Raw genomic sequence first — 15573 nt, forward strand, 5'->3', positions numbered from 1 at the left:
GTTGTAAATCTGTCTGGTAGAACTTGTTGTAAATCTGTCCAGGACAACTTGTTGTAAATCTGTCCAGCAGAACTTGTTGTAAATCTGTCCAGTACAACTTGTTGTAAATCTGTCTGGAAGAACTTGTTGTAAATCTGTCCGGCAGAACTTGTTGTAAATCTGTCCAGGACAACTCGTTGTAAATCTGTCCAGTACAACTCGTTGTAAATCTGTCTGGTACAACTTGTAAATCTGTCAGGTAGAACTTGTAAATCTGTCCAGTAGAACTTGTTGTAAATGCGTCCAGTAGAACTTGTTGTAAATGTGTCCAGTACAACTTGTTGTAAATATGTCTGGTAGAACTTGTTGTAAATATGTCTGGTAGAACATGCTTGTGTTTAGTAGTGTGTATAGCACCACCCAGTCTCAAACAAAACAAAACTGTAAGATGACACTTATAATTTTATTACAAGATATATAACAGAGACACAGTATATATTATGATCTATATCATGCCTTAGATAAACAGATCTGTATAACTACACAATACATAAAAAGGAAAATTAACAAGTGAAATGACTGAACAACATAGGTTAAGGTGTTCCCAGTTTCTACAGTAGAAAAAAACTTTTTTTTCAATTTAGCCTTACCTATGTTAAATAAGCTAACTCTCTAATCCAGGTCTAAATCTACATTAACACTGATTATGTCTTACATGTTCATTTTCATAAGTTCCATTGCACTAAATGTTATTATTTCTTTTTCAAATTTGATTTTACCTTAATTTATACAATATAATGTAAATTCAAGCATATACTGACATGAAATTGACATTTGCATGGATACTTACCAATCCTCCCCATTTAGAAGGGGGGAGGGGGCTCCTGATTTTTCACCCATTAATTTACAAATATATTGTCATTAAAACTTCTTCATTGATTGTTTGTTTATAATTTTGAAAACACAATTAACAAGAAGTTAAACCAGCTGAAAATACAAAATATCCAGTATGTGTTTTTAAGGTACTTTAAATGTTTGCCAAAAGAGATACATTTGTATGCAAATGTTCGTTTTTAGGCTTGAACAGAAATATTGAACACAAATTATCTCCCAAATGAAAATACCAAGAAGTTGGCAAGTGTGCTGACATTTCCCCCTGATATGGGGGTCACCTCTCGTCCTCGTTCGGAGTTATGTAGAATAAGTATACAGGTATGTGGGAGAAGACGAGAACACAGAGCTCCAGTCCAAGGCACTGTATATGATGATGATGATGTTATCAGAATAATGGCTAGATTGATGGCAGTTCTCAGATACATTTTATTAACACATGACATAATATTTAGAATATTCTGAAGTAACATACACCAGAGATAAGCTTCTCTCACAAAACCACAGACAGGAAAATCAGGAAAACATGCAGTATTTAATGTGATTGGAGTTATGTCCCTTCACCTGTCAAATCGCACAAACTCTCACATAGTTGATACATCTACGTGGCTGTACAACTTTTGTCATGCCAACACAATCTAAAATACAGTATTCAACCTAATAAGCACACATCCATTGTTTTTAGGAAAAGAGGATTGGTGTGCTATAAGGTTCCTTATCTCACTATCTACTAAAATCTTCAGCTATTCAACCAAAGACTTTGGATCGTTTTCACTACATAAATATATGTAAATGAGAAAAAGTTTATTTTTTCCACCAAGATAACACATGGAAACTTTTCCCTGTACATGGTTATCAACAGCATTCCTTTTGTGTTTTTGTAATCACACAGTGCACTTATTAGGTCAAATACGGTACCATTAGAAAGTCTGCTTATAAATAAAAGATGGATCTTGTAACTAGTACATTTAGTGTGATTATAATCATAATAATCGTTTTTAAATTCAATGAGCTACTTGACTTGATGACATCAATGCTAAAAAATGAATATGAGTCTGAATATAAAATCTACTTCTAGGGGTACAAATGTAACGACTTGAGACATTTTACAATTGCATACTACAGTGACCGATGGTAACAGCTGAAACTGACCATGTTAGTAATACTCCATACAATATTACACAAACATTCGGGTCATAAACCCTCATTTTATCTACCCTGTAATTAGTTTGCATGCTGCTGTTATAATCAACAGTTCCTGTTTGAGAATCTGGTATGTACAGGTAACACTGTAATAATCAACAGTTCCTGTTTGAGAATCTGGTATGTACAGGTAACACTGTAATAATCAACAGTTCCTGTTTGAGAATCAGGTATGTACAGGTAACAGAGTATCACTCTGTACAATATCCCTCTCCACCTTTCATCTACCATTACTTACCTGGAGATCTTAATCAGTTTTCTTCCAGCTTCACTTATTAAAGAAATTGTTAAAAGCCAAAAAAAAAAAAAGCCTGATTGTCATTAAAAATCTAATGACGAGGAAAGTGTGTACCAAGACGTTTGCTGTGTTACCTCTTTGGCAATATTTCATAATTAAATCAAATCTCTTATTGCATTTTATTTTCTGTAAGTAAAACTAACTGCAATGAGAGAATAATTAAACTTATACCTATATATACATTACATCTAATGAAGAAATGATTCACAAAAGATTGTAGTTTATATTTATTTGTAAATTGTAAATCACTGACTGACAGAAGATTGTTAGGTTTTGACTAATATTAGAACATATACATGAAGAGCATTATATTACTTAGCAGATTCTTTTTAAAATTCAAATGAACATTTTAATGATATCTCACAACACTTTTCTGGTTACAAAAGTAGGTATACGTTACTATAGTACATAGACTCGGGTATAGAGTTATTCTACTCCGTAATCATGACTTCTTCCCGTTGTTTTACTGCCAACTTAAACCTCCAGACTCATTCTCGATAATGTCCACTCAAACTGCTTATCACAATCTCACGTATACATATATAACAATATCCACAATATGCGTACATTTTACTGTCAGGTGATGCTGTATCAAAGGTTTGATCCCTGTCGACCCAGGAGGGACTGTACCAGGTCTATTGGCAGTGGGAAAATGATTGTGGAGTTTTTCTCTGCAGAAATGGTGTTAAGAGTTTGAAGGTAGCGGAGCTGGATAGCAGCAGGTGACTCGGAGATAACATCAGCTGCCTCCTTCAGTGCTCGAGATGCTTTCTGTTCTCCTTCTGCAGCAATCACCTACAAAAAGAAAAAAAAATTCAAATGAAAACAGGTACTCACCTAAAATTCATTTAATGCACAGGGACTTGGCACACATTCCAAAGCCACGGTACATCTTTATATATACATATATATATATATGGACCATGGTTTAAAGATTTATGTCAAGTCCCTGTGCACTACATGTTAACATGGGGGTAATACAGAAGAACTTTGACCTGATATTGCCTCATTTTATCAAAATCGTTTAATATTTAGCAAGGGATAGCATACCAAGGTAATGCCAATGATGTATCAAGTGAACCTAATCGGGTGTAGTGCTTGATGTTCCAATGTTGAGAGGTAGGAGAGACATCTTCTAATAAGATTTTGACTTCCCATGTTACCAAAAATGTATCAGAGTTAAGATACAGTCAAACCTGCTCTAACGACCCCCTGTATATAACGACTGCCTGTCTATAACGACCGGTTTTAAGATTCCCCGTGAGATTTTACTATATAACGACCCTCTGTATAGCGACTACCTGTCTAATGTGGCTAACGACCGGTGATTTCGGAACGGCGGTCGCTAATTTTTTTTCTATAGCGACCGATTTGTGTCAGCCATTTTCTGCTCTCGGCAGTCATCCATCATAAACCCCCGGAAAATTCAGACACATCGACCCTGGCTTGATTATACAAACAAATGAGCACCACAACCCTGGCCTGAGTATATAAACAAAAGACCCCTACCACCTGTTAGCCTATATAATTACTGTAGTTGCCCTGGCCTGGGGCTCGGTAAGAGAGGAGTCGGGTCACCATGCGTGTCGGTATTACATTACAACTGTGCACAGGTGGCTTCATTTGACACGGTCAGTTAATTTTGTGATTACAACTAGGATACATCACTTCAATAACAAACACTGGTCATATCTGTCAACAAGATTTACTCACATGAAAGCCAATAATGCCTTTCTTAATCGTATCTGTCGGTACTAGCGTTTGTACTGCCGCCATCTTTAATTAGTCAATACTAAATAAAAGTCGTAAACTGACACAAATATCCGGATTTCAATTTGGGTCAGAAAAAAAAATATTTTGGTTTTAAGAACTAAGACTATAACATAAAATAATTAGTAGTAACACAAATATAATGAATTAATTAATTATTGTGTATTCTTTTTCTTTATTTATGAAAGCAAGGGAGATAATTTGATAGATACATATAGCATTATTTCAGAACAAAATTAAAAAAAAAAATCTATCAGACCATTTTGAGTTATATTTTGTGTGTGGGTCCACAAATCATTAAATATTAAACCCTTCAGATTTATAAAGTTTATGCATTTATTTAACTTCTGACTGGTCTTCTGAATGCCCTCTTCAATGACAATTTATTTATGGCAGTTTTAAATAAATTGGTTGGTGCAATAATTTTGACCTGTCTATAAAGGCAACCTGTCTATAGTGACCGTTTTTCTGCCTCCCCTTGGGCGGTCGCTATAGACAGGTTCGACTGTATATGTATATATAAACTGAATATAATGATTTATAGATGACACATTCATAAATCTTTGGTTTACTATAGAAGGTCATACAAACAGCTTATAGTGATTTAGGAATGAACTAAAAATGGAATCTTCATTTTATTGCCAAATCAGAATACTCTAGCAGTACACATGTTCAATCTGTTCTGTTACTGACCTTAGCTCTGGCCTCCCTAGCAGCCTCAGCTTCAGCAGCCATAGCTCTTTGTAACTGGACAGGCAGTCTAACGTCCTTACTGGAAAAAAAATCATTATATCCATCAAGAAACATCACTAAATCTATCTGACCTTCAATGTGTGTCAAGGTTATCAATATGAACACACATGATGATTTGTCACAATAAAAATCATAAAGATTATTTTCAAACTGTTTGAAGTTTTCAACAAATTTCAACAAAAGCATGACCTTGAAATAAGGTCAATATAATGTTCATTAGAACTTGCCAGCTGATATTTCATACCTTGTCTATTTACTAGACACCTTGTTATTAAGCAGAATTTGTATGTAAACTTAAAAAGTTAAAACATAGCTTTGTAGTATTTTACTGCAACAAGACTAGTTCTTTACAAGCAGGTTTTAGTTTTAGTTTTAACTTCATGTGACCTTAAAAATGGTAAAAATGGATAATTGTAATTTATTTCAGCAAAACTGATAATCCTTGTATCCAGTAAGCTATATTCCAAATGTCATGACATTTTAAAGAACTGTAAATAATTGTAATAGATGGCTGACAGAAGTTGTACAGTGTAACACACTGATCACAACCAGAATATCCACAGCCCGCTGGGTATACCATCAAGGATTCTAATGCATAATAACATAATTGTAAATGACTAAATTCTGTGTTTTATTGCCTAATGGAAAAACACTGAACACAAATATTTGACTACACAGCGTACAACATTTTATGTGCATATTATGTAATGATGTCAAGTGAGATGAGACAAATATCACCATCTTGATGTCAAATGAAATGCATTTAGAATCATACCATAAAACGTGTACTGATTAAAATCAGGACAAAACATATAAAATTCATTCCATAATAATAAGTCTGAAAAGCTTGAAAATCTTCACAAGAGTTTTATGTTAATCACACTAAAACATGCCTACTGCTTCAATTTCACAAACAAATTAAATAGGAACTTCAGTATAACACAGAAAACATGCTACAATGGTGGCTTGATAAAATCTGTCACTTCAGTGAGATGAAGCCAGAAAAATCACCAAGGGTGAGAGTTTGGAAGTTTAACACAGGTCTAGTCTCGATTGTTAAGAGTCCTCTGTCTACAATATTGATTATTTTTCCCTCCAACTTTCCTAGACAAAAGAAATTCACTGATGTGGAGTGGTGATTCCTAATGTGCTTCCTCATCCACTGTGTATGGTGGAATATGATTGACAACCTGACAAGGTTTTTATTTAAGGTCGTACATAATACTCTCAGGTGAGAATAAACAGCGGTACTTACCTGTGACATAACAGATTGATGAAGCATAAAACACCATCAATAGCATATTAATGAGATATTGCAGAATTATTTAAATGTTTAAAAAATTACTTCAATGATATTTACAGAAACTCTACTTGATGCTAGTATATACAAGTGAGTTGGAATATTAAAAGAGTTGCCCTATTAGTGATACAGAAGTGCACAAGTGATCTATATTGAAATTGTCCATTATTGCAGTGTAATTCTAATGTCCATATGTTGGCATTTAAGATGTGAAGCCTCTTCTCAGTATACATAACTTGCTGTACTTACACTTCAACACGCTCTACCTTGACACCCCAGGGGTCAGTGGCATCGTCCAGTGAACTCTGAAGGAAAAATGTCAGTGTACAAAATAAACACAAACACTGCTTCTGAAGGAATCTGTGTGTAAAACAGGTCATCTACATGTCTAATAAAAAGACAAATAAAGACTAAAGAGGAGGTCGTGATTTCAGTAAGGTAGGAGTCACTAGAGAGGAGAGTGATTAAATTCAGTGATTCAGTCGGTAAAGAGTAGATTGTGATTCAATTAAGATAAGAGATGTAGTCTTTAAAGATGAGAGTGATTTAACCAAGATAAGAGATGTAGTCACTAGAAAGGAGACTGATTTAACTAAGATAAGAGATGTAGTCACTAGAAAGGAGACTGATTTAACTAAGATAAGAGATGTAGTCACTATATAAAGATGAGACTGATTTAACTAAGATAAGAGATGTAGTCAATAAAGATGAGACTGATTTAACTAAGTTAAGAGATGTAGTCACTAGATAGGAGACTGATTTAACTAAGATAAGAGATGTAGTCACTAGAGAGGAGACTGATTTAACTAAGTTAAGAGATGTAGTCACTTAAGAGGAGACCGATTTAACTAAGTTAAGAGATGTAGTCACTAGAGAGGAGACTAATTTAACTTAGATAAGAGATGTAGTCACTATATAAAGAGGAGACTGATTTAACTAAGATAAGAGATGTAGTCACTAAAGAGGAGACTGATTTAACTAAGATAAGAGATGTAGTCACTAAAGAGGGGACTGATTTAACTAAGTTAAGAGATGTAGTCACTAGAGAGGAGACTGATTTAACTAAGATAAGAGATGTAGTCTCTATATAAAGAGGAGACTGTTTTAACTAAGATAAGAGATGTAGTCACTAAAGAGGAGACTGATTTAACTAAGATAAGAGATGTAATCACTAAAGAGGAGACTGATTTAACTAAGATAAGAGATGTAATCACTAAAGAGGAGACTGATTTAACTAAGATAAGAGATGTAATCACTAAAGAGGAGACTGATTTAACTAAGATAAGAGATGTAGTCACTAAAGAGGAGACTGATTTAACTAAGATAAGAGATGTAGTCACTAAAGAGGGGACTGATTTAACTAAGTTAAGAGATGTAGTCACTAGAGAGGAGACTGATTTAACTAAGATAAGAGATGTAGTCTCTATATAAAGAGGAGACTGTTTTAACTAAGATAAGAGATGTAGTCACTAAAGAGGAGACTGATTTAACTAAGATAAGAGATGTAATCACTAAAGAGGAGACTGATTTAACTAAGATAAGAGATGTAGTCACTAAAGAGGAGACTGATTTAACTAAGATAAGAGATGTAATCACTAAAGAGGAGACTGTTTTAACTAAGATAAGAGATGTAGTCACTAAAGAGGAGACCGATTTAACTAAGATAAGAGATGTAGTCAATAAAGAGGAGACTAATTTAACTCAGATAAGAGATGTAGTCACTAAAGAGGAGACTGATTTAACCAAGATAAGAGATGTAGTCACTAAAAAGGAGACTGATTTAACTAAGATAAGAGATGTAGTCACTAGAGAGGGGACCGATTTAACTAAGATAAGAGATGTAGTCTCTAAAGTGGAGACTGATTTAACTTAGATAAGAGATGTAGGCAATAAAGAGGAGACTGACTTAACTAAGATAAGAGATGTAGTCACTAAAGAGGGGACTGATTTAACTAAGATAAGAGATGTAGTCACTATATAAAGATGAGACTGATTTAACTAAGATAAGAGATGTAGATACTAGAGAGGAGACCGATTTAACTAAGATAAGAGATGCAGTCACTAGAGAGGAGACTAATTCAACTAAGATAACAGATGTAGTCACTAAAGAGGAGACTGATTTAACTAAGATAAGAGATGTAGTCACTAGAGAGGAGACTGATTTAACTAAGATAAGAGATGTAGTCAATAAAGAGGAGACTGATTTAACTAAGATAAGAGATGTAGTCACTAGAGAGGAGACTGATTTAACTAAGATAAGAGATGTAGTCAATAAAGAGGAGACTGACTTAACTAAGATAAGAGATGTAGTCACTAAAGATGAGACTGATTTAACTAAGATAAGAGATGTAGTCACTAGAAAGGAGACCGATTTAACTAAGATAAGAGATGCAGTCACTAGAGAGGAGACTGATTTAACTAAGATAAGAGATGTAGTCACTAGAGAGGAGACTAATTCAACTAAGATAAGAGATGCAGTCGCTAGAGAGGAGACTGATTTAACTAAGATAAGAGATGTAGTCACTAGAGAGGAGACTAATTCAACTAAGATAAGAGATGTAGTCACTAAAGAGGAGACTGATTTAACTAAGATAAGAGATGTAGTCACTAGAGAGGAGACTGATTTAACTAAGATAAGAGATGTAGTCAATAAAGAGGAGACTGACTTAACTAAGATAAGAGATGTAGTCACTAAAGAGGAGACTGATTTAACTAAGATAAGAGATGTAGTCAATAAAGAGGAGACTGACTTAACTAAGATAAGAGATGTAGTCACTAAAGAGGAGACTGACTTAACTAAGATAAGAGATGTAGTCACTAAAGAGGGGACTGATTTAACTAAGATAAGAGATGTAGTCACTAAAGAGGAGACTGATTTATCTAAGATAAGAGATGTAGTCAATAAAGAGGAGACTGACTTAACTAAGATAAGAGATGTAGTCACTAAAGAGGAGACTGATTTAACTAAGATAAGAGATGTAGTCACTAAAGAGGAGACCGATTTAACTAAGAGATGAGATGTAGTCACTAGAGAGGAGACCGATTTAACTAAGATAAGAGATGTAGTCACTAAAGAGGAGACTGATTTAACTAAGATAGGAGATGTAGTCACTAAAGAGGAGACTGACTTAACTAAGATAAGAAATGTAGTCACTAAAGAGGAGACCGATTTAACTAAGATGTCAATAAAGAGGAGACCGATTTAACTAAGATAAGAGATGTAGTCACTAAAGAGGAGACCGATTTAACTAAGATAAGAGATGTAGTCACTAGAGAGGAGACTGATTCGACAAAGATTAGATATTTAATTATGCAGGAAGAGACACTGGAGACACTACATTTACAAAAACACATTTAAACATTATGTTTATTATGAACTTTTCACCAACAAACACTGAACCACAAATGCCCTTCAAACCAAACAGCAGTCTTGAGTTCCCTTCAGTTAAAATACAACAAGCCATGTTTTTCTTATTCTAAGTACTATTGTATAAACAAACTGTAATGTGTAAGTAATGGGCAGTATCTCTGGTAAGTAATAACTGTCTAATGTTCACACGATCCTAATCTTTACTTGAATTTGTATAGTCATTAAGGGGAGATAATTCAGGTATGTAACAGGATGTTGTGATGAATATAGATAGGTTAAGGTGTCAAACATAGACAGAGATTGATAATGCTGATTATTCTGAAAATTCCAAAACATTCATGAAATAGGATATGATCTTTGCAAGATTTACCTGGATTACTTCTATATTTGAACCTCTGAACAACTGTTGATTATGTCTGGAACATCTGTTGTTCACATCAACATTTGTTGTTCATATCAAAATCTGTTGTTCATATGTTGTTCACATGAGCAACCTGTTGATCAAGCCCCAACATATGCTGTTCATGTCTAGAACATGTTGTTCACATCAACAACTGATGTTCAAGAAGAAAATACCTGTTCCTCATGTCCCAAATATCTGTTGTTCAGGCCCCATCATTTGTTTATTGTCATCAATAATTGTTGGTAACATCTGTTGTTCATGTCACAAACATCTGTTGTTCACATCAACATCAGTCATTCATGTTTCCCTAACATCTGTTGTCAACATCAACACGTTCATGCATCCAACATTTGATGTTCACATTGATGTTCACAACATGTTGTTCATGTCTCCAACATTGGCTGTTTACATCCAGAATTGTTGCTCATGTCCCCAACATTGGCTGTTTACATCAACAGCTGTTGCTCATGTCCCCAACATTGGCTGTTTACATCAACAACTGTTGCTCATGTTTCAAACATTGGCTGTTCACATCAACAACTGTTGTTCATGTCCCCAACATTGGCTGTTTACATAAACAACTGTTGTTCATGTCCCCAACATTGGCTGTTTACACCAACAACTGTTGTTCATGTCTCCAATATTGGCTGTTTACATCAACAACTGTTGCTCATGTTTCAAACATTGGCTGTTCACATCAACAACTGTTGTTCATGTCCCCAACATTGGCTGTTTACATAAACAACTGTTGTTCATGTCCCCAACATTGGCTGTTTACATCAACAACTGTTGTTCATGTCCCCAACATTGGCTGTTTACATCAACAACTGTTGCTCATGTTTCAAACATTGGCTGTTTACACCAACAACTGTTGTTCATGTCCCCAACATTGGCTGTTTACATCAATAACTGTTGCTCATGTTTCAAACATTGGCTGTTTACACCAACAACTGTTGTTCATGTCTCCAACATTGGCTGTTTACACCAACAACTGTTGCTCATGTCCCCAACATTGGCTGTTTACACCAACAACTGTTGTTCATGTCTCCAACATTGGCTGTTTACACCAACAACTGTTGTTCATGTCCCCAACATTGGCTGTTCACATCAACAACTGTTGTTCATGTCCTCAACATTGGCTGTTTACACCAACAACTGTTGTTCATGTCTCCAACATTGGCTGTTTACACCAACAACTGTTGCTCATGTCCCCAACATTGGCTGTTTACACCAACAACTGTTGTTCATGTCTCCAACATTGGCTGTTTACACCAACAACTGTTGCTCATGTCCCCAACATTGGCTGTTTACACCAACAACTGTTGTTCATGTCTCCAACATTGGCTGTTTACACCAACAACTGTTGCTCATGTCCCCAACATTGGCTGTTTACACCAACAACTGTTGTTCATGTCTCCAATATTGGCTGTTTACATAAACAACTGTTGCTCATGTTTCAAACATTGACTGTTCACATCAACAACTGTTGTTCATGTCCCCAACATTGGCTCTTCCCAACCTCTTATGTTCATGCCCCCAACAACTATTGTCATTGCTCTAGGGATGGTTATAAGATGGAGATTATGAGTGAAGTCTTAATTATAATTGATTTTAACAGTTCCTGTTTTTTTTCTTTATGAATTTTTAATATTTTTAACAAAGGAAAATGAAGATGTAGCAGATCTAGTGCACATGCATACACAATCAATACATTCCACACTACACATTGTAATAATCAATATCTTCACCACTAACATTATATCAACACTGCAATCTCCGAGTCGGAACTTCCATTTCTGAAATAACTGTGCCCCAGTTACCAGTCTAACTATCTCCACATAAAATAACTTTAATTGAAAAATGTAGTTTTAAAATAGCAAATGAATCATTTCTTTAATCTTACAATATTACCAAGGATTTCGGAATGGTTCCTGTGTGAAAGATAAAGAATCATATTGGCGAAATGCCATGATTACATGCATGAAAATACATGGACTAAAAAAACCGACTTATTGCTCACAGATTGCAGTGTCAAATAACGCATGCAGCCACTGAAAGTCAGTCCAATGTTGCACACAGTCCGCTGTTCTATATACTTACATCTCAACACGTTCTACATGGATACCCCAGGGGTTTGTGCATTCAAATAAGTTGGCCTGTAACATAATTTCCCTCAGAGAGTATAGACATCCCTATCACAGATAGTCCCCAGGGAGTGCCAAGAAATCAAGTCCAGATCATATACAATGTATACATTTTTAGTTTGTACTACATTTTAAGAGCGACTACAACAGAAGGGACTGATGTATGTTAAGAGGTGTATTTTTCAAGTTGCAAAATAGCAACTTGATCAAAACTCTTGATTAAAACTCTAAAACAACAAACGGGAGTCTATGAAAAGCTTTTGTTAGGATTTACCCAATTTTCTGTCATAGACCTGTCAAATATAAACAAAACAGTGACAGGGAAGTTCAGGAATAATACCACACTACAGACTTGAGCAAGTCTATCTGATTTACAGATGTATGTAATAAGTTTTGTTATCTTGTTAGTAAGGTGACAGGTAAAAGAGTTTAAGTGAATGCTACTCTGCCAAGGCCCCTGATCAGAACGAAACTACAGGAAGTTCTATATAGAATATATACACTGTACCATCAGACAACTTGATGTTCCTGTTAGTTCACTGTTAGTAACAACACATACTATTGGCACTAATGCTAAATGAAACAAAATAAATCTGACTACCACTAACACAGGCAGGATATAGCCACCACTAATACGGGCAGGATATGTCCACCACTAACACAGACAGGATATGTCCACCACTAACACAGACAGGATATGACCACCACTAACACAGGCAGGATATAGCCACCACTAACACAGGCAGGATATAGCCACCACTAATACAGGCAGGATATGTCCACCACTAACACAGACAGGATATGACTACCACTAACACAGGCAGGATATGACCATCACTTACACAGACAGGATATGACCACCACTAATACAGACAGGATATGAGACCACCACTTACACAGGCAGGATATGGCCACCACTAATACAGACAGGATATGACCACAACTAATACAGACAGGATATGACCTTAACTTACACAGACAGGATATGAACTCCACTATCACAGACAGTATATTACCACCACTTAACACAGGCAGGATATGATCACAACTAAAACAGGCAGGATATGACTACAACTAAAACAGGCAGGATATGACCTCCACTAATACAGACAGGATATGACCTCCACTAACACAGACAGGATATGAACACCACTTAACACAGGCAGGATATGACCTCCACTAACACAAGCAGGATATGACCTCCACTAACACAGACAAGATATGACCACCACTTAACACAGACAGGATATGACCACAACTAACACAAGCAAGATATAACCTCCACTTACACAGGCAGGATATGACCTCCACTAATACAGACAGGATATGACCTCCACTAATACAGACAGGATATGACCTCCACTAACACAGACAGGATATGACTACACTTACACAGACAGGATATGACCACAACTAATACAGACAGGATATGACCACCACTTAACACATGCGGGATATGACCATCACTTACACAAGCAGGATATGACCTCCACTAATAAAGGCAGAAAATGATCACCATTAATACAGGCAGGATATGACCACCACTTACACAGGCAGGATATGACCTCCACTAACAAGACAGGATATGACCTCCACTAACACAAGCAGGATATGACCTCCACTAATACAGACAGGATATGACCACCACTTACACAGACAGGATATGACCACAACTAACACAAGCAAGATATGACCTCCACTAACACAGACAGGATATGACCTCCACTAACACGGGAAGGATATGACCTCCACTAACACAGACAGGATATGACCTCCACTAACACAGGCAGGATATGACCTTCACTAATACAGACAGGATATGACCTCTACTAATACAGACAGCATATGACCTCCACTAACACAGACAGGATATGACCACCACTAATACAGACAGGATATGACCTCCACTAACACAGACAGGATATGACCACCACTAACACAGGCAGGATATGGCCACCACTAACACAGACAGGATATGACCACAACTAACACAGCAAGGATATGACCTCCACTAACACAGACAGGATATGACCTCCACTAATACAGACAGGATATGACCACCACTTACACAGACAGGATATGACCTCCACTAACACAGACAGGATATGACCTCCACTAATACAGACAGGATATGACCTCCACTAACACAGACAGGATATGATAACCACTAACACAGACAGGATATGACCACCAGTAACACAGACAGGATATGACCTCCACTAATACAGGCGGGATATAACTACCACTAACACAGGCAGGATATGACCACCACTTACACAGGCAGGATATGATAACCACTAATACAGACATGATATGACTACCACTATTACAGACAGGATATGACCTCCACTAACACAGGCGGGATATAACTACCACTAACACAGACAGGATATGACCACCACTAATACAGACAGGATATGAGACCACCACTAATACAGACAGGATATGAGACCACCACTAATACAGAGAGGATATGACCTCCACTAACACAGACAGGATATGATAACCACTAACACAGACATGATATGACCACCACTAATACAGACAGGATATGACCACCACTTACACAGGCAGAATATGACCACCACTAACACAGGCAGGATATAGCCACCACTAATACAGGCAGGATATGACCACCACTAACACAGACAGGATATGACCTCCACTTATACAGACAGGATATGACCTCTACTAACACAGACAGGATATGACTACCACTAACAAAGGCAGGATATGACCTCCACTAATACAGACAGGATATGACCACCACTAACACAGACAGGATATGACCTCCACTAACAAAGGCAGGATATGACCACAACTAAAACAGGCAGGATATGACCACAACTAATACAGCAGGATATGACCACAACTAAAACAGGCAGGAAATGACCTCCACTGACAAAGGCAGGATATGTCCACAACTAATACAGGCAGGATATGACCACCACTAACACAGGCAGGATAAGACCACCACTAACACGGGAAGGATATGACCACCACTTACACAGGCAGGATATGACCACCACTAACACAGGCAGGATACGGCCACCACTAATACAGGCAGGATATGACTACCGTACTGCCCATTCCTTACACTGGCAGAAAAACTAATTTTTTTTAAAGTAATTGATTTGATTACAAAAATGGGAATGGGCAATATTGATGTTGTTGAATTATACAGTAGTTAGGGGACATAACATTTGAGTCTCTCCACTGGTTTTGAATTTCATGGCCGATTCTTAATAACATTAATTAATGTTTTATGCAAGTTAATTTAACAAAGCTAAAAGCTCATTTCACTAGGGGAAAAGTCAAATAGGGAACCAGATCTAAGAAGCAGGATTTGGTTCAAAGAAATAGATTATAGCTTCAACTGTCAGTAAAAGTCAAATGCTGATATCTGGAAATCTGTCAATTATATAAAAGTTGTCAAAATGTAACATATACAGGATAGTAGAG

General features: G+C 36.4%; 1 protein-coding gene across 8 annotated transcripts in view; it reads right to left on the reverse strand.

Moving 5' to 3' along the window:
- Positions 1–428: 428 nt before the first annotated feature.
- The window catches only part of LOC117321019 (band 7 protein AGAP004871-like), a 65889-nt gene continuing 50744 nt past the window's right edge, over positions 429–15573 (reverse strand). For 6 of the 8 annotated variants that reach the window (XM_033875527.1, XM_033875520.1, XM_033875540.1 and 3 more), the window contains exons 6-8: positions 6444–6499; positions 4835–4913; positions 429–3166 (exon numbers count right to left, since the gene is read on the reverse strand). In XM_033875527.1, coding sequence (XP_033731418.1) covers positions 2963–3166; positions 4835–4913; positions 6444–6499 — 339 coding nt within the window. In that variant the 3' untranslated portion in view covers positions 429–2962. Of the gene's footprint in view, positions 3167–4834; positions 4914–6443; positions 6500–12067; positions 12124–15573 lie in introns of all 8 variants that reach the window. The other 2 variants (XR_004531201.1, XM_033875505.1) reach the window with 2 other exon arrangements.

The sequence above is a fragment of the Pecten maximus genome, chromosome 2 (genome assembly GCF_902652985.1).
Source record: "Pecten maximus chromosome 2, xPecMax1.1, whole genome shotgun sequence".
NCBI lineage: Eukaryota > Metazoa > Mollusca > Bivalvia > Pectinida > Pectinidae > Pecten > Pecten maximus.